This window comes from Marmota flaviventris, chromosome 1, assembly GCF_047511675.1.
Source record: "Marmota flaviventris isolate mMarFla1 chromosome 1, mMarFla1.hap1, whole genome shotgun sequence".
Classification (NCBI taxonomy): domain Eukaryota; kingdom Metazoa; phylum Chordata; class Mammalia; order Rodentia; family Sciuridae; genus Marmota; species Marmota flaviventris.
The window spans coordinates 11558794-11579134 of NC_092498.1; the positions used below are offsets into that span (position 1 = coordinate 11558794).

The 20341-nt window shown below is 46.1% G+C and overlaps 1 protein-coding gene across 1 annotated transcript; it reads right to left on the reverse strand.

Annotated features, from left to right (window-relative positions):
• Positions 1 to 1025: 1025 nt before the first annotated feature.
• Arhgef5 (Rho guanine nucleotide exchange factor 5) lies at positions 1026 to 16978 on the reverse strand. The gene is made up of 14 exons (XM_027943478.2): positions 13861 to 16978; positions 13280 to 13337; positions 12775 to 12839; positions 12315 to 12568; positions 9177 to 9337; positions 8473 to 8625; positions 8051 to 8180; positions 7725 to 7799; positions 7218 to 7307; positions 6499 to 6656; positions 5696 to 5857; positions 4028 to 4098; positions 2349 to 2453; positions 1026 to 1753 (listed from the first exon to the last, which is right to left on the reverse strand). Exons 1-14 carry the CDS (start codon positions 16976 to 16978, stop codon positions 1596 to 1598), a joined length of 4758 nt encoding a protein of 1585 aa, XP_027799279.2. The 3' UTR covers positions 1026 to 1595.
• Between the last annotated feature and the right edge of the window lie 3363 nt (positions 16979 to 20341).

Genomic DNA, 20341 nt, shown 5'->3' on the forward strand with positions numbered 1-20341 from the left:
TGCTATTAATAACAATGAGCTATTCATTTATGTATTTACATATATATGCAAATCTTGTCATATATTAATAATAAATATTAATTTATAATCTGATTTTATGAAAACCCTACAACTGAAATTCTCCAACGTCTATTTTAAACTTTTTAGCAATCATCCTGCTTCAGACAAAATGTTATTCTTCATTCTTACATGCTATAGTGATAATAATTAAAAAAATAAGCAAGCTAACATATTTTAGGATGGATTGAAAAGATAGTGCTATCAAAAGTGATACTGTGTTGTCATTATCATGATGAACTGGAGATAGAACAAACTTTATAATGTTTATTCTTACCTTTCTACAAAGTTGCAATGCAACCTTCAAGGAAAGACCATAATGATCTAGCTTAAAAGATGCCATGGAAGATGTTAGGTTATTATTACATCATACAACAGTTCTCTGTGACAAAAACAATTTAGTGATACCCTTCAAACGAGAAAGGTAATCTTAAAGGAGACAGAGAAAAATATATGGTTAGAGTTGGATAAGACTTTGGAGCTTGCTTGGTCTGATCCTGCATTCTACATGTAAGGGAACGGAGACATGGAGAGATTGAATCATAGCCTGTGGTAACGGCACTTTAGGCCTCTTGACTTGGATTCTAGGACTCTTTCTGTTGTGCCATGCTGCCTTCATAAAGAAGTTAAAACTTCTGTGAAGATATCTTCACAATGATTTGAGCCACAATAAGAAAATCGTGAATGGTCTGAATAGGATTTGTCAAATCCACCCAAACTAGCCAATATCTAGACCTTATAGGTATAGTAAACAGGGTTTGAATGGGGCTTTCATTATGCATCAAGTACTTCTCCTTCCTTCTCCTACTTCTGATACCATGAAAAGAAGAACAACTGCCCAAATGCTCAGGGGTCACAAAGCAGCTGCCACACCCTACACCCCATGTTGGCCTTCTTTCATGACACCTTAGAAATAGGCTGGAACTCTTATGGGAATCCATGTTTTGAAACTTGTTCAGTCTGAGGAGTCTGAAAAGAAAACACTCAGAGAAGTGTTTATTATGGCAAGAGAGTACCCCCTCACATTGCCACCCAGAGACACAGATCTCAGCGACGCACGCGCGGCGTTCACACCAACAACTGCGGAGACTCTGAGGCTGAAAGATACCTTAGAGGTCACTAGCTTGACCTTCCCATCTGATGTGTCAATCCCTCTTGAACATTGTCCTCCAGTGGCCTGAGGTCAGAGTGTTGAACATGTGACCATGACTGGAACTTGGGCCGGGTCTAAATCTGCACTCTGGAAGCCAAGGATGCTTTAGGACCGTATGGTAGCAGAAGTAAAGTTCCCTGAATAAGGCTTTTCAGGCCCTTTTCCTATGAAAAAAGGATCCCAGAGTCCAGTGTGAAGTCCCTCAACATCCCCCCACCAAGCACAAAGCACAGAAAAGGAGGCCTGGGATGAGTGGCTGGGTTAACGGGGTTTTGTCCTTGGACTTAGTTCTTGGTCCACAGAAAGCCTCTGCAGCAGGTTCAGAGGGCAGCCGTCTCCATGAACAGCTTGTTCTTAGGCTCGTGAGATTCCTCTCAGGGAACAGCTAGGCGCGATGTTCCACCAGTTGTAGTTTGGCAGTCTTGACTCGATGGGCCTCCTTCAGGTTCCGCGCACGGACCTCTGGGTTGGAAATGAACTCCACTTGTTGCAGAGGGAACCAGCCTTGCTCCCCGTCTGAGAGCCTCACACCTTCCAGCCAGCCTGTGGGCACAGGACCAGCACAAAGAATTACCTGGAGGGGGCTAGCCTCCCCATGTACTAAATATGGCTGCCCTGGGTCTGGTGAAATCTGCAGGTGCCCATTCCTGAGTCTTCCCCATTGTTAGGAATTGAATTGTGTTCCCTTTCCCAGTATGGGTTGATGTCCTAATCCCTGGGACCTCAAAACAAGACCTTATTTGGGAATGAGGTTGTTGCAGATATAATTAGTACAGTTAAGCTGAGCTCGTATTGGAATAAGGTGGCCATTAAGCCAATACAACTGGTGTCCTTATGGAAAGAGGGAAACCTGGGCACACACAGAGGGAAGAGGGCCCCAGGGAGACATGGGCAGAGACTGGAAATGTGCTGCTATAGCTAAGGAACATGTGTGACTATCAGACTGGACAAGGATAGGAAGGATCCTCCCTAGAGGTTTCGGAAGGGACATGGCGCTGCCAACACTTTGATTTTGCACTTCTTGCCTTCCAAACTGCGAGAGAATAACTTTGCTCTGTTACAGCAGCCCCAGGAACCTAACCACCCCCACGCCTTGCCTCGGACACCTGGCCTGCTCCCCCTGGAGTCTCCCGCTTACCATCGCTGCTCTGCTGAGTCACCATCACCACGTCGGCCTTCTCTAGTGCCAACTCGTCATTCTCTCGGGGCTTGTAGGCGCGAAGACACTGGACTTGTGGGGAGTCTTTGGAAGAGAAGGGTGAAGAGAGATCAGAAGAGGCAGGAGCCCAGAACAGGAGCGAGAAATGGCAGGGAGAAGTGGGCAGGACTTAAGTTGGAGGTAAGTGTGGGCTCATAAACAAAGGGGGAGTTTGGAAAAACATTCATCTTCTACCAGGAACCAAGTAGTTGATACAGAAATAAAAATACCAAAACTGAAATGGATCAAAAATTCTTTCTCTGGAGAAGATGACTGAGAAATATACGACCACTGTTTGTTTACTACAAATACTAGAGATCCTATTGAAGACCCACCTTCCTTCTGAACCCCTACCCAGTCCCTTAGTCTTCAGTGGATTGTGAACTTCTTAAAACTGACTTTTGGTAAGAAACCACGTCTCCCTCTTCTAAATGTTCCATTTATGTGCTTTGCTTCTCCACTGAGATGGTAAAATCTGAGCCTGTGACTCATTCTTCATTTCCTTCAATGTCTGAAGTGAGACTGGGAGACTCCATCAGTGGAATCCCAACTATGCACTAGACAAGGGACTCAATCCCCTTTGGCTTCAGTATCCTCATAGAGTGACCAAGATAATTATTGATCAAGATGATTCTTGAGGAGTTGCTGGATATCTGTTTATTTTTACGAACCAGGCATAAAATTATTTATAATTTTATGCCTGGTTCGTAAAAATAAAAATAAAAATATTTTTATGAGCTGAGGCTGAAGATAACAAAGTTCAGAGTGTGGCTGACCTCTAAGTGTTCCATCATACACGGGTATTGCTCTTCTTGCTTTACTACCCTGCACTGGTTCTCCCAGAAAACAAGCACAAGACTGCATATTATTTGTACTTCTTTTTCTAAAACTCCTCCCCATCTACCATTCTTAAGATCATAATGAAGGAGGAAAAATTACCCTGCCCCCCTTATCCACCAGGGAAGCCAACTAATGGAATATATAGGAAGTTAACAGATTTCAGTTATAGCTTAGTTCTCCTAATTCCTTTTCAAAGCTTCCTTATATTCATTTATTTTTTTAGACACTAAAAACACAGTATTCCTTTGAGTTCTTTTTTTTTTTTTTTTTCTCCTCTGGACATAAACTAGGAAATCCTTGATGGTGGACAACTGAGGGTTGATATAAGAGCCAGAAGTCCATCTTGGCACAAATGTACACAAATTCAGAATGTGAACTTGCAGCTACTGGGGACCCTCCAGTTAAGTGGCCTCAGGCCATCCCATACAGAAGGGGCATGGTTAGGACAAATCTGTGTTGCTATCCTCCTGTGATCCCCTATTTTTCTAACACCTTCGAATTAGTAAAACCCAGGCAAAATCAGCAGAATGGACTTAAGGGGACAAATATCTTAGAATGAATAAACTATAGCCTAAGGCAGGGTGTGTGTGTGGGGGGAGGGCATTGCCATGGTGAAGAGCAATTTTAAGCAGATGTGTCTCAGTGTTGAAGCTCCAGTGTTTAAGCTTTACTCTGGAAGTCTGAGGAAAAGCAACGACAGAAGCCTCACAGAGTTACCGCCCAGCACCCTGACCTCCTGTGTCCAGGGGAGACCTCTAACCCTGATGATCCTCACTCACCATAACACTCCAGCAGATCCAACTCCTCTCTTGGCATGGCCAGGGCTGAGATCCAGCGAAGCTTTTCACTTCTGAGAAAACAAAATAGGGTGGTATTTTCGGTTACAACTGCAGCCTTGGGCTGTGTATCATAGCCAATGATTGGGAAGCAAATAGCTGTGGGAAGGACTTTCTAGTTCAGTGATTTCACCACAAAATCACCAGGACCCTACGTGGTGGAACCTGGTACCATCCTGAACTGTAGGTTAACATGTCTTTCACACTTTCCCTCTTTCTTTCCCCCCTCCAGATTCCTTATACCTCCCAAGTCGGGGTATAAAGTTACCTGTCAATTATACACATGCAGACTTTCCATTTTGGAAATTGTGCCAAGTAAAATGTTCATCCCAGTTTAGATTCCCTCTATCACTTTGCATGATTCTTGATACTCCCTTGCCCATATTAATCAAATATTTCAAAAATAAAAAGTTATTCTGTGATAATAATTCAACTGGGGAGAAATACCTTAGTATTTTGTTGTTGTTGTTGTCATTCTTGTACAAAGTAATCCTAATTTTATAATCATCTGGAGGTTTTGCATTATCTTAACCTCTGCTTCCACATGTGCCTAGGTAATTGAGAGCTGACACTTTTACTGGAAAATTCTACACAAAGCACTAAACAAAGAGAACATAACTGCATCTGTGATATTTACCATACATAATGATATTTACCATACATAATATCACATAGCTTATGTGATATTTACCATACATAACCTGCTATCTGCCTTTCTGTTCCATAAGTGAAGGTGAGTTATCAGTACTACCCTGAGTAGTCTTCCAAGGGACGAAACTGAAAATCTTCTTGAATGTAGGAACTCTCAAATGATATGTTGAAAATTTTAAAGAAAGACTCTTCTCATATCTTTTATAAAACTGATAATACTATAGTCTTTTAGGAATTCACTGTTATAGGCATTATGTACCACATTTATTTTACTTTTAATTCTTTTTTAAAATTTGACAACTTAGCAACACAGGGTCTTGCTAAGTTGCTACAGCTGGTCTCCAACTTGTGATCCTCCTGCCTCAGTCTCCCTGTTATAGGGATTATAGGTATCTGACACTGCACCTGGCTGTGAACCAGATTTTATAGGTAAAATTGTTGATCTCCAAAGATGTATGCACAAATGAATATATTAGTTGTTACGATCACTGAAAAGATAAGCCAATCAAATTTCTCAGCACTATGACTTTCTGCTTAACAGAAGATGGAGTAGGCAGGTTGGGGTGGAGGAGCAAAAGGCACCCAGTGCTTGTCTTATTCATACATGGGCCCAGCAGCCATGGCACTGAAGGATCTCTGGCTTGCACACATGAGCGCTAACTCACAGACACCAGGATGTAAATTCTTTGCTTACTCCATACCAGTCCATCCCCCTTCTTTAGTTTTTTGAGTAAAGGATATAAAATAGATGCTGAGTCTTAATGGCAACTTCAAACTTCCTCCTGCCTGTGATCTCCTGCAAGTTGCCTCTTAGCTCTGGGAATTTAGAGCTCTCCATTATGGCCCCCAGTCCAGAGGGGGCTAAGTAGTGTTTAGGTGGTTTCCTGGACACCTTTTTTGCCTGGTCCCATTTCCTTCCCAGGCTACCCACACCAGCGCCCCTGCCCAGCCCCATCTCACTGAGTCTCTGTGCGGAAGAGGAACTCGGCCTGGGTGCCCTGTGTGTTGTGCCGCAGGAAGAGGCGGAAGAGGTTTTTGTGTGGTCCGTGTAGCTTCATTTCACACTTCTCCCCCCGGATGGAGGAGAAGGGAGCATGGTCAAATACCAGGAATCGGTTACCCCTGCAAAATAGAAGTCTTTTCAGTGGACTCTAGGCTTTCTATATTCTATCCACCTTCACATTCTTGGATTCAAACTCTATGTCCTTAGCATCTGCAGCCTGAAAATTCCTATAAAAACCACAAAATGGTCCTAACTTGCTTTCAAGATGGTAGCTCCTGTGTCCTCACCAATTTGGCAAAACATCTATCCCTTGCAATGAGTAATGGGTTACTTTAAGAAGTTGAAGAAACAGAATGAATATAAACTTTCCAAGCTTAAATAAGATCTGAAATTAGTTAAGTATCTCTGGGCTAGCAGGTGGATTCCAGCCCAAAGCGTGCACACACCCATACACACACACCAAAAAAACAAAACAAAAACAAACAAACAAAAAAAATGATTTCAGAAGGTGGTTAAGATCATTTGAGGCATTTATAACTCCATTATGGAGGCATTTATAACTCCTCATGACATAATTTGGTGGGGTCTTCTTTTTTTGCTTTGGGCTCATTTTTCTCTTCTCTATGCTATGACCTGGACTCCATGGGTTGAACCACTGAGAAGATCCTCTAAGAAGACAACCCTTCTCTGTTCCTTTAAGGCCTTCCCTCTTGACTCCTCCATTCCCTTTCTCTCCCAGCCTCCTATTCCAACCACTGACTCTCGGGGCCGGGACAGCAACAGGCAGTCATTGAAGAGGTGCAGATGGATTGGACGTGTGTTCAGTTTCCTTCGCATCCCTGGGGAGACGCTGAACTCTAGGGCTGTCAGTTCCCCACTCTTCACCAGCCAGCGAGACTGTGAGATGAGTGGGAATATCTAGGGGCAGAAAAGAGAGAAGGCAGCGTCACAGACAGTCCTCCCCTCCTCACCAACCATCTCTTCCTTGTCTTCTCTCTTACTTATAACCTACCTGCTTAGATTCTGTTTCCCTCTGAACCCTCTAACTATCCTGTCCACTCCTCCTCTTCCTTGTAACTGCGGTTCCTTCTTTAAATAATCCTTCCAGAGTTTCCCTATGAGTCACAAGCAAATGTGTGTGTGGGTGTGTATGTATGTATGTGTGTATATATATATATATATATATATATATATATATATATATATATAGTGTGTGTGTGTGTTTGTGTGTATGTATTCGTCCTCCCTTTTTAACACCGAAAGAATATAATATGCACACAGTTATGCACCTTCACGTGAAAGTGACAATAGTTTTGGAGATTGAAGAGGATATTTGTGTATCCCAGAAACAGAACAGAAAGCAAGGCAGGATGGTTGGAGGCTGGAAAGAGGGAAACAAGAGGACTCTGTTTAGAAGGTGACCTGTGGGACATGCCATAGAGAGTGATGGGCAGAGTAGGGGGCTGGGCATTAACTCACTTTGCACTCAAATTCAATCTTCTGGCTCAGGTAGATCAGTTCCTCTGTCCGGCGCATCCTCTGGACATTATTATTGCAGTCTCGGATCATCTGAGGGTTTGGCAAGGCGAGGAAAGGGGACAAGTACTGTATTAGAGTCTTTGATCTCAGAGTTCCCTGAAAGCAATCTGGAAAAGGATATGACAGCCTCCTCTTTTCTCCTGGGCTGGCACTGATTGGAGGGAACACGGAGGTCAAGCCTTAGGACTCTGGTGTATTCTGCACAAGCTGACAGAATGCTCCTGGGTGAGGGGCTGTGGGAGTGGGAGCGCAGTCCCTTGGTATGTGGTGCTGGGTATGGAAGAGGAGGCTGTGGGTGGACATGCTTGGAGGTGTGGTGGATGCAGGGAGGAGGCTGAGCTCCCCCTTAACAGGATCCCACCTCCCATGCTGTCTGGAGCCGTGGGCCTGAGGAAGGGATGACTTGTCTGTGAAGGATAATCAGGATGGGAGTGGGTAGCTGCTGACCTCCTCCAGGGCATGGTGGGCCTTTGTGGCCTCTGCTTCTTCTGAGGAGCCAGGTTGTGTCCTCTTCAGAATGTTCTATAGGATAAACAGCAGGCAGGAGCCAGGTGGTAGGAAGAAATAAACAAATAGGAAGAGATAATTGGAGGTTGATTAATGGAGAAGCCTAGGGATACAATTTCAACAACAAATGTTTCTGAGAAAGAAGGGTGCGTGCAGTGGGGAGACTGCTCACATCCTCCACAGGAGGTGAATGGCCCAAGAATGATGGTCCTCTGTCCTGAAGCTTCTCAGGATCATCCCTTTGAGTTAAGGGTGGTGACCCATACCTGGAGCAGCAGCTTGAGACGGGTAATGCGCTGGAAGGGCAGAATCAGAAAGGATTTGAGGGAAAGGCGTTGGCAGATGGGGTCACTCTCCAGCTTCTCCAAGACCTCTCGAAAATTGCTGTTGCTATTCCTGCATGATAGTGAACCTCGGGTGAGGAGGGACATGGGGAATGATGGGGGGCTCCGTGAAGGCATGGGGAATGGACGCTCCGTGGAATATCTGGGGTTGGGAGACAATGGTGGGATCTGCTGCAGAGGGGCCCAGATGTGATTGCTGAGAAGATCTGATATGGAGGGCATGGTGGGGCTTGACACCACACCGCAGGCACAGGGACATGAACCCTTGGGACAGCACTCTGGGTGAGGGATTGGCACAAGGTCACTGCAGGGCCCACCAAGAACTGAATGGGGATCAGTCTCACAGCAGACTTTGGAAGGTGCGTTCTTGATAGGTCTGGTTGGTGACATAAGGCAGGTAGACCCGGCGGAAGTCTGGAGCATGGTTCAGGACTATATCACAAACTTGGAAAGAGAAGATGTTGTTCTCGAAGTTCTCTTCTAGGTCTGAAAGGAACCTGTGCAATATTTAAACAAGTCTCGTGAAATTTTAGGGCCTCAACTCAGCAGCTGGCTGACCCCTGCTATGCCCTGACTTCTGACTTCTTCCCATTAGTAACTTCTATTGACTTCCTTAGCTCTGTGCTCCTTGCCACACACTAGGATTCTCTAAGGCTATGGCTAGCTTGCTCCTGATTTAACTCTTGATTCTCATCTTCTATTTCTTCCTTTTCTTCTATCTTATTCTGGTTTTCCCATCTTCAGATGATTTCCTCACCTCATCTCTAATGCAGCGCATGCCCGCAGTTATGTCCACAACCTTCACCCCGGACATTTTTCTCATTAACTTACTTATCCAGTGATGGCCTGTCTAACCTCAACTGTCTCTGCTTCTTTGCTCTTACTATCTCTACAGCCATCTGGAATCATAGAGGGAGATAGCTGAGGCCCAATTTCATCCTGAGATATGGCCAAGGGAAGGTTTCTAAGGGGGAAAACACTGACTGAAGGTTCAGTGGCTAACAATACTGAGGCTGAGGGAGTGGTACTTGGGAGAAGATAGTCTCACGTGGTGCTGACGTCTCGAACATCCTGTAACCGAGAGAAGAGCCACTGGTACTCCTGGTTGGAAAGGGTGGCCCTGAGTTGGCTTGAAAGTTGGAAATGATCCACAGCTACGTGTAGACTGCGTAGGTATGAGGCCTCTGACACAATCAGCTCAAATTTGGCCTAAGATGTTGAAAAGGAAGAAGACTAATGAAAAACTTTGCTAGCTCTCTGGCATATACCAGACACTAAGGAATATTCTAGGGTTAGGGATCTAAATAAGTTAGACCCTTTCATAGCTCATAGTCACAGCAGAATCTAACTTGATCTGGGGGACAGATAAGAGTTATTTCAATATGTAAGATTTAAACCAGAGCTTGAAAAACATGTGCAAGCACCCAAAGGCAAAAATATGCCGATCAAGAAACTAACATGCACACAAATGGATATCTATGAGAAATGGTGACCATGCTAATTTGCTTCACTGCAGTAATCTTTTTTAATATATATCTATATCTATATCTATATATATATATATATCTCCTAACATCAGGGTGTACACCTTAAATATACACAATAACATTTATTTCAAAAAAATGTTCCTAAATAAATTGAGCATTTTGGGAACCAATTATACAAAAGTATCAAGAGATGAGGCGGATGAGGCAAAGAGAGATAGGAACAAGGTCTAGAGAGTTAAATAAACAATGTAAAACAGTTTGGACTGAAGATAAGGGGAAAAAACACAAGGTTTTACGTAGGGGAATAACTTGATGAGATGTGCTTTCTGATTAAGACATTTCTGGAACAACGTAGAGAAGAGAGTAAAGAGAGTAAAGGGTAAAGAGAGCCAGGGTAGGAAATGTTGTGATAACACCAGATGAGAGATGAGACCCTCAAGAAACAAGGGGATGAGGGTACGCAGGCCAACTTCATAAGTATTTAGGGGGCAGACCTGGAAGGACTTGGTTACTTGCTAGAAATGGGGCCTGAATAGGAAGGAAGGGCCACAGTCAACGCCTCAATGTTTAAGTCAGGGAACGAGGTGAACAGTGGAGTCACTAGGTGGATGATAGAGTTGTCTTTGAGAGAGGAACAGTTTTAGGGAATGAAGCTGATGGATCAGGTTGGGGTGGGAGGAGAAATGGAAAGAAACTGGATATCTGAGAACAAGATGGTGCAGTTGTGGTATAACATAAAACACAGCCCTTGAGAGCATGTTTGGAGGTTCCAGCAGGAGGTGCAAGACTCAGGGCCATGACTAGTGTGGGCTTCTCATGCTTTCCACCCAGGCATGTGGCTTCAAGATAGACCCCGGATAGAAAAGAGAAAGAAGACACACACACACCTTAGATGGCCAATGACATGGCCCAACAACCTCCCCCACCGCAGCACTCGAGCTGATGTTGCAGGTTTGTCTGGTCCTGGGGCCAGTGTTCACTGACCCTGCGACATTGGGTGGTTCATTGAATCTTTCTAAACCTCAGTTTTCTTGTCTTTTTATGCAGATAGAGTGGCTCTCCCCTCCCAAAGACAGTCAAAAGAAACGGAGCCTGTGACAGCACACTGTAGTCCCCGGGGGGCTATTTTATGACATGCAAGTGTGTGTATAAGAGGTAGAGATGCAGAGGCCTCTCTTCTCACAAACATGAGGCCAGAGCTGGACCAGGAGCCCTGGAGACTTCCTAGTTTGCTGGAGTTGGGGAGACAGAGCTAAAGTTTGTGTCATATCCCATTGTTTGAATAAGAAATATGGGTACATTAGTGATTTTCTAAACATTCTCAATGTATTTTAAAAATGGTGGTGAGAACAGGGCCTTCAAGTCTGAGCTTTGAAAAACCTAAAAACATCTGTCTCTGTGGTAGTAAAAGCATTGTTTACCATTAAATTCTTATGGCCAAACTGTTACTCCTCCCTGATGATGAAAAGGGAAAGCTCGGCACTAACATTTAGCAAACTATGCACCAGCCACGATGCTAAACTAAATACGTGTTATTTCATTTAAACCACATAGCAGTGGTGATGCCTGTAACCCCACCTACTTGAGAAGCTGAGGCAGGAGGATTACAAGTTTGAGGCCAGCCTCAGCCACTTAGACCCTGTCTCAAAATACCATAAAAAGGGCAGAGGATGTAGCTCAGTGGTTGAGAAGCCCTGGGTTCAATTTCTCATCCCACAAAAACTAAATGAATAAAATAAACCACCCAGCAACCTTGAAAGGTAGGCATTTTAACCTCAATGTGTGGATGAGGAGATTGAGATTTAGTGAAGTTATATAACCTGCCTAAAGTTGCACAGCTGGTAAGTGGGGAACCAGGTGCACCTCACGTGGCACTAACATAGTCAACATTTCTTGAGTACCAGGCTCTCATCTTTTCACTTCTCCAGTAACTCTTTGCATCTCTAGTTTACAAACGGGGAAACATCAGCTTAGAAGGATGGAGTAACTTGGCCAAGTTAAACAGCAGATCTTAAAGTGAGCTTCCCATGCAGGTCATTTACTCCCAAAGCTAATTTCTTAAACTATTCTATTGGACCCTGCTCTACTGCCTTCCTAGGAAGAAAGGCTGCATGCCATATTTCAGATAGATCTGAGAGTTAAGAGAAGCTTTTGATGGAAAACGTGCTAATAGTGATAGCTTAAAACCCAACTAACAGCCTCTAGTATTGCTCTTGGGAATAAAGACCCAAAAGAGATGCTCTAAAGCCTCTTAGATCAACTCCCCGGGGCCCTCTTCTAGGGACCAAAAAAAAAAATCTTGATTGAAGAGGAAAACTTCAGTGTAGCCTGAAATCTTGCAGGAAGAGGGAAATTTCAGTCTACCCTGAAACATGGGATGAAGTTCATCCAACAAATTCACAGGCATTGTTACTCTACACAAGCCCCAAACCAGTAACCGGTGGGCACAGATGCACAGATGACCAGTGGCATGAGGAAGCAGGGAGGAGGACAGGGCTCATACTCAGAAAACAATTCATTCTCCAGAACGGAGAGGATTCAGGGTCACTGTGTGTGTGTGTGTGGTGGGGGGTGACATGGGGTGGGGACAGCCTGCTCTTAGAGGTGGTGTTGTGAGTAGGAGATAGTAAGGTCAGCAAGGCAACCTTGCCAGCTTTCCTGTAACCCCTTCTCCTCCCACACCCTGCCCTGCTTGGTACCTCTTGCAGTTTCTGGTCTTCGTGGGTCATGGAGAGCAGCACAGCACTGTTGCGCACCACAGGGATTTCCTGCCAGAGGGAGCCACTGGAAGCCATGGAGAGGCGCTGCAGGTAGGACTCTGAGGACACCAGCGCCTTCCGAGGCTGCCGCGGGGAGGTGGGCCCAGGGGCCTCTGCCAGGCTGTCCAGCCGCTGCTGGCTCTGAATCTCCTTGTTCAGAAAGAAATCGCTGTATTCCTGGTAAAGTAGCTGGGCTACAGAGGCATGGGAGGACGCATAAGAGAAGAAGAAAGGGAAGGTGAACGGAGGCCCAGGGAAAGATGGAAGCTGCCCAGCTACTGCTGACCTGGCAGTTCTCTCTCCTGCAGACATCACCCCAGCCTGCCGACAACCACGAGGCCCAGTCCCTTCCTGGGCAGAACGCCTACCTAGGCCTGCAGACCCACTCCAAGGTACTCACAGGAGTTGATGAGCTTAGAGCGGCGTCTTGAAAAGCCTCCTGTTCCCTCCTTTGGTTTCTTCTCCCTGTGGAGGAAGGAAGGCTCTGAGGTGCTTGCTGGCCATGAGATAGATGACTCCGGGCAACTGCAGATGAGAAAGCCTCTCACCTGCCTGGCACGTGCTGGGATGTCAGGACCCAATTCCCTAGAGAGGTGCAGAGTTGCATCCTGACCCTCTTCAGGATGGTTGGGAACTTTTACATGGGGAGTAGTTCCAAGATCAAAGGACTGAGAAGGATGGATGACTTTAAGACTCAGCCAACAGAGCCCACAGGGAGAGTTCAGTCTCCCTGCCCTGGATTCCTGGTGTCTCTCTTCCCCACTTTACCCCCCCCCCCCCAAAGAGAGAGCCATGAGCCATTCTAGGTCCCAGAACCCATATCAACTAAAATCCAGATTATGAAATCTTAGCATCCCAAGCAGAGAGAGAAAGAAAAGTGCATCTATTAGGAGAAGGTAACTCACCGGAAAACAACGGCATCTGTGGGTCCAGGAGATCTGCCCATGGCTGAACCTCTTGAATCTGAAAATAGAAATGGGTGACATAACTAAGATTTCAGAGGGACATTCAGAGAAAATGAAGAAGATAACTCTTACAGTGAGAATTCAGGTATCCAGAAGGAAAAACCAAAACCAAAATAAAATAAAATAAAAGGAATTTGGGAGGGAAAAAAGTCCAGTACAGAGTATTGAAGGAAACCATTCTCGGCTATATCCCCCGCCCTCGTCAGAATAGGAATGGGACAAGTAGAAGGGACCTTCTCTCTCTACTCCAAGCAGGTAGGTGCTGAAAAGTAGAAAAAATCCAAGACAACATCGGGGGGGAAAAAGTCAGACACTAAAAGAAGGCCCAGGTTGAAAAGAGATGTGGAGGTTGAAGGGAAGGAGAGGATGCTCAAGGGTTTCTCTGTTGAAGGCAAGATGTGAGGGAGTGAAGTTGCAGAGGGAACAGCAGTGACCCTGGGGACAGAAGATGGGACGTGGTGGTAAAAGCTGCAAAGAGCAGGCCTCACAGTGGTGTCACTATGGCCCTCACCCTTGCTCACCTGCAGAGCCCTCAGGCAAGATGGAAGGTCTGCGCAGGCCTTGCCGGTTCCAGCCCTTGTGTTTGTTGGACCCCTCGCCACGCCCCCCAGTCTGTCCACCGCTGCCCTCTGGCAGAATCCCTGTGTCCCGCCTGTGGGGCCAGCTGGATGCCTTCTCCAGCTGGGGATGGCTGGGCTTTTCTGGCTGCCTCGCTGGGCAAACAGAAGACCTCCTTTGGCCATTGCTTCCCTCTTGGGGGTCTGATCTTCTCAACACTCCTCTTACATGGCCCTCGGGCTCCTCTGAGAGCGCGGGTTCATCCTTGGTGGTGGGCTTTTGGAGCTCCACAGTCCAAGGAGTAGTAGGGGAAGAGGGACTTAGAAGGTTTGTCATGTTGCTGAAGGCCATGCCAGAGGACACTTCACTCTTGCTCCTACTGGTGGAAGCCAAAGACTCGGTTGATCTGCCTGTGGCTGGAGGCCAAGAGGTGCGTCCAGTAGAGGGGGGAGTGGAGATGGTCCAGTCTTGGCCAATGGGTCTTGGTTTGGCTTGACCCCCTGAATTCACAAGTCCTCCTTGAGTACTCTTGCTCCTACCCCTAGACTTTGGGGGCAATGGAGGAGGTTCGGTGGAAGGATTCATAATGGGGACAGGGGGTAGAGGCCTGTAGATCCTTGGGATACTAGAAGAAGAGATGGGAGAATGGTGGGACTGGGGCATATCAGGAGTAGGGGGTAATGGCTTGTTGTATCTCAGCCTGTGGGGGAGAGAGGTCTGAGTAAGGGGGGCACTGTCTGGGGTAGATGGCAGAGGTCGGTGTTGCCTTGACACAAGGGGGTCAGGAATTTGGGGAAGGGGGCCTTTAGGAGAACCATGTATCTCTGAACTTGGGGACAATGAAAGAGGATGGCTATGTCGCTTTACTGTGGGGACCACTGTAGAAAGATGGCCATCTTTCTCCACCATGGAAGAGTGGATGTGTCTCTTCTCTAGGGGAGGAGGGTTCAGAGATTCATGGATCCTCATCTCCATGGAGACTGTGGGTGGGGAAGAACTGTAGGCAGGAGACCCTGGAGTAAAAGCTGAATTTGGGAGAGAGCCCCATGGCTGGCTGCTATGAGGACTGCAGGGTCTCTCTGGACTTGAAGTGAACTCTTGCGAGTCCTGCCTCAGGGTGGATAATGCAGAAGGGAATTCTGAAATTACGCTGCAGTCCCTACTACTTCTTCTGTCCCTTCTTGGGGTCACAGAGCCATAAATGGCAGGTTTGGGGGGCCTCTGGGGTAATTCTGAATGGGAGAAAGAAAGTGACATTCCCACCAGGTCTGGAGTCTGCACTGTCCTGTGGGACCCTGGGAAGGAGTTGCTCCTTAGGTGTTGGATGGTCCCACTGCAATTGGCTGGGGAGCTATGAGGGCTGGCCCCATCGGAGGTGTGGTCCTGGGTGGTCACTGCAGACAGGGAGCTGTGAAGGGCCACCAAGGGAGTCTCTGATGCCCCACAGGGAGATAGGGTGTCAGTTGAGAAAGAGGTTCTTGGGGTCTCCCTCCTAGGAAAGCCGATTGAGGGACTCTCAGATGATAAGGCAGCTGTGACGGGGGAGACTTCAGAAGAACTAAAAGCAGCTGACTCTGGTGTCCTTGCAGGAGTCACAGATGTACGGGCAGAGATCATCTCAGTCTCCTGGCTGGACACTGGCCTCTTCTTCAGCTCGGACTCTTCTTGCTGGTCACTGTGAGCTACTATACTGTCCAGTGACTCTGCAGTAGGAGAGGAGCCAGGTAGAGAAATGGGCTGGGGCAAGTGTCTTCTTGGCTCCAATGCAGAGGTTAGAGCTTTGGGGGATAGTTCCTCAGTCTGAGGAATCTGGGTCACGGGACAAAAGGCATCTGGAAGTAAGTCACAGGGAGAATGGTCCTCAGGGGCTACCAGAGCTAGGAGGGAAGGACAATGAGTACCTTGCTCCTCTTCTGTGCTCCTCTCATCTCCCACCGCCCCCAGCCCACCCCCAGCCCAGCTCCCTGGCTCCTCCTCCTCTGCCGCCATCACTTTCCCCTTTAGACTCTTATCTTGTTTTCCAGGTCCTTCCTCTGACTTCCCCACTAAGCTTAGATTCTCCATGTATTGAGAGTCCACCCTACTTTCTTCAGGCCCCCTCAACTCCCTCTTCCTCTGTCCCCCCTCTTCGAGGTCTCCCTGACCCTGGGCTTTCCTCTCCCTCCCCTCTTGACCCTGCTCACCACAGTTCAGAACCTCCAGTTCCCCACTGAGTCTCTCTCTCTCTCGTCCTCCAAGCGACACACCATCTTGTACCTGCTCCTGTTTTTGCCCGTGTACCCCCTCTTTACCATTAGCCTGCTCCACCATCTGTTCCTGCTCCTCCCAAAGCCCACCAGAACAAGCATCCTCCCCCAGAACCCCTTTCCCCTGAGATTCCATTTCATATTGTTCCTGCTCCTCTAGCCCCAGAGTCTCCTGGGGCTGTAAGAGCTCTTCTCCCCCTTGACTTTCCTGCTCCTCCTTCTGGCTGACAGTTCCACCTCTAGAGCCCTGAGTCTGGCTCATGTCTGCAGGGTGCTCTTCACAGGGAAGCCAAAATACAGTCTGAGCAAAGGTGTCGGGAGAGGGTGCCTCCTTCTCTTTTGCTTCTCTAGACCCCAATGTCAAAGAAGTGAGGTCTGGCTGAAATTCCACCTCTATTCTGCAGCCCAGGTCACTGGATATTGAGAACTTGTCTAGCTGTTCACCCTGGACGGGGCAGGTCCAGAGCTCTGGGGGAGCTGGTATCATTGGTCCTCTGTCTGCCAGGCTCTGGGGTACTGCCTCCTGGTGTCCTGGGGTATCATAGGCCTCCGCCACAAGGCTTTCCTGGTTGGTCTCCACATCTGCAGAACTTTCCTCTGAGAAAGAGGGCATGCCCTCCTCTACAGAGTCAGTCATGTCCTGTAACCCTCTTGGCTGGATCAACAAGAGTCTATGTCCCTCGGCCCACTTATAAGATGGGTCCTGGTCTTCTTGGGCTTCAAGCTCCATGGTGGGGATTTGGCTGCTCCTCATGATAGCTTCAGGGATAATTCTGAATTCTTCTACCGCAGGGAGGGGAGTGGAGGCTCCATGCTGGGGCTCCTCAGCCTCCATCAGGGCTGAATCCTATGGAGGAATATAAGACAAAGGTTTCTAAGGAAACTGCAAAGAAGAGTAGGGCATTTCTTTGGTTCCATTTTGGGTCATTTTTTGAGACAAAAAGTCTTCATCCAAATAGGCAGTATCCTCTATAAACTTCTCATTTATTTGTTTATTTGATAAAGATTTCCCTAGTGACCCTTTTAAGTGTAGAACATTCAGTAGTGAATGAGATAAAGACCTTGTCCTCATGGAGCCTGCAGCCTCATGGGGGAAGCAGATAATAATCCAATGACAGTATAAGGCCATTGTCAGAGTGCCAAGAGCCCCCAGCGGCCGCTGCCCTCTAGATTCTATTATGTCATTGTCTGTTTCTCCCTGTCGACTCTCCGGACACTCAGAGTGACTCAGCCTCATATAATTCCCAGACACAGTGTGTGACACACCCTAGATCTAATAGCCCAGAGAAGCCGTGTTGGGAGTAGGACCTTCCTCCTAAACTGTCGACGGGATTAAAATAGGTCAGGCTATTACAGCCAATGAGCAAGGTACAATAGTTTCATGTGCTTTATGCAGGGTCTTGATTTTACTCACCTTCCTTCTTTTATAGTGTCTAGGAGAGACATAACTAATGAATAATTTTTGTTTTCAATTAGAGAGGCAGCTGCTGTAAAGTGGAATGATAACTAATTTATTAGATTTACTGTGGCCCATAAAGCTGTGTCCCTTCATCATCTCACTCTCCCCTCTTCCCCAGCAACTAGGTACACTCTTCCCACTACTTCTCAAGAGTGTGACCTTCCTGCTTCTCTTGTCACTTCCAGCAGAACAGCTCATCTCCTACTCTGTAAAGAACTCAGAAGCCAGCAGAGGAGCTACTTTGATTTCTTGCAATCCACAGCAACCTGCATCTCCACTCCTTCCACCTTCCCTTCTCTCCAAGCTTCACCTTTTTTTACGCTGCTCCCTCAGGACTGTGGGTTATCTTGCTCTCTCACCTTCAAGTCCTCTCCTGGCACTACTCCACCAGTATTTACACATCCCTGGGTCTTCCTCATCTTTCAAATGGCTAGAAGGTGCTGTGCCCATCTGCGGTCTTCATGTCCCCACATCCTACCTGCCTCGGCCCCACTTCAGTGGCCCGATTTTCCAGTATCCCTTAGAATCATCATGTTATTAATTCCAAAGAAGCTCAATGGACTCTTATCTTGGAGAGTGTGTCACATACCATGTCTGGGAGTTATACTGAACACTACTGACCTCAGAAATATTCTTTCCATTGTTATTTATACTATGAAGTTTCCCTGATGTATGTCTTAGGTTTCCAATGCTCTAACCATGTTAAACTCTACTTCTCCTTAAAGCAATTATCAATTATAATTCACTTCACTTCTACTTTGTAGTATTTATACAATTAAAATTAGGTAATTATGTGTGTATTTTGACTTACCCTCCTTTCAACTATGGTGTGATAAACTGTATGAGATTAAGAACTGCATCTAGCTTGTTCAATTGTGTAACCTAGCACGATACTTGGTTCATACTAAGTGTTTAATAAATATTTTTTTACATAAAGAATAAAATTCTTGTTTCTCTCCTGGGCCAGATCTGCCATATCTCATCAATCACCCAGTCCTATTGATCCACCTCCTAAAATACTCCTCAGGGTTGACCACTGCTCCGCATCTTCATGGCTACACCAGGAGCACACTGTGTCCTCTCACCAGGCCACCTCTCACCAGGCTACTGCAGCCTGTCCACCAATCTCCACACATCTTGCTCCATTCCATCTCATTCTCCACAATGCACCTGAGTGATCTTCAAAACATCACTTCTAGTTTTAATTCATCAGTGGCCTCTGACTGCCCTTGAGACAAAGCTCAATACTCAGCATGAAGCTACACAACCTGGCCTCCTCCTTTCATTCCAGCAACTTCACCACCTGTCGGCACCTGTCTCCACCTAGAATCCTCTTCTGCCCCAGAGAATTCTTTGCTTCTCTTGATAGTCACTGTGGTTAGACCAGGAGCACCACATGGCACAAACACTGCCATGTAACCTGCTCAGTCCCCTTTCCAGAAGATTAGCTGGCTCTCAGTCAACTACATGACCCAAGGAAGAATGGAGATTTAAAGGCATGTGGTTTGATTTTTAGTTGTTTTGGTTTTTTGAATATTTGCCTTTGTAAGACAATTGTCTAAATCATTTAATCTATTTGAACATCCCTTAACTTTTAATGAGATTAAAGTACTTTCTTCACAATTCTAATGAATATTCAATGAGGCAACAAAAAAAAAATCTCATTGTTTTTAAGAGCCATAGATATTGTTGATCCGAGAGAAAAAGTTTGAGAGAGACATATAAAATTTATAAATTAGAGGGACCCTTGGAGACAAAGAAAACTTTGCTTAATTTGTAGATAAGCAAACTAACGATTAAGACCCTAGACACTGGCCCAAATTTCCTAAACAAATGGCATAGGTGAATCTAAAACAAGATCCCTTGTTGAAAGTCTATTGTTAGCACCCAGAAGTCTGTCTGTCAGGAAGCTGGCAGCTCATCAGTCAAGGGAAGATTCCAGAAGCCTCATAGACTCCATCCTGTATCTGGTCCTGAACTTTTCTTGTCTGGTGCAGGCTTAAAGTGGAAGAACTGGAAGCTCATCACCAGAATGCTGAGCAATTGCATATGCATATATATGCAAACATATGCATGTATACACCACTCCTCCCCACAGTAAGGAACATTTGAGGTCTCTGTGCAATAGAGCCTTATATAACCAAAGAAGAAGGACCCTGGCCCCTGTGAGAAAGTAGTATTGGACAAGTTCCTGGTCATCCATAGATGTGGATACATCTACATGGGGCAAAATATGTCTAACATAACTGTACCCATGTTGAAGAACTATTATGTTTCTGGGTAACTGACAGTATGTGGTTTGCTCCCTATATCTATCCCTTAAGTATAAAATATAATAACCACTGGAGGTGATACTGTGATGTGATTTTTACGGTCTCCACCACATCTTAAATAACATATGTGGTCCTTGTAGACACTTTCTGAAACTTGGCTCCTAACTCCCTGGGGAGATGGTTTGACTAACTCCATCCTCTCCCCTCACCCACATCTGTATTTTCCAGGCCTTATTCCTCATATACACCACCATGGCCTTAAAACAAGTAGTCACGGAAGTTATAAAAGTGTTTCTGCGACACCTAAGCTTTATCTATCTATATCATGTGCTCCCTGGATATTTTCAGTTCCAATCTAGTGGCACATATCTGTCCACTAACACTGTTTCTAACACTGTTTTTATGCATTTGGAAACATCACTGGTTTTCTGCTTAGACACCATTCACCCCAAAGGGAGACATTCTC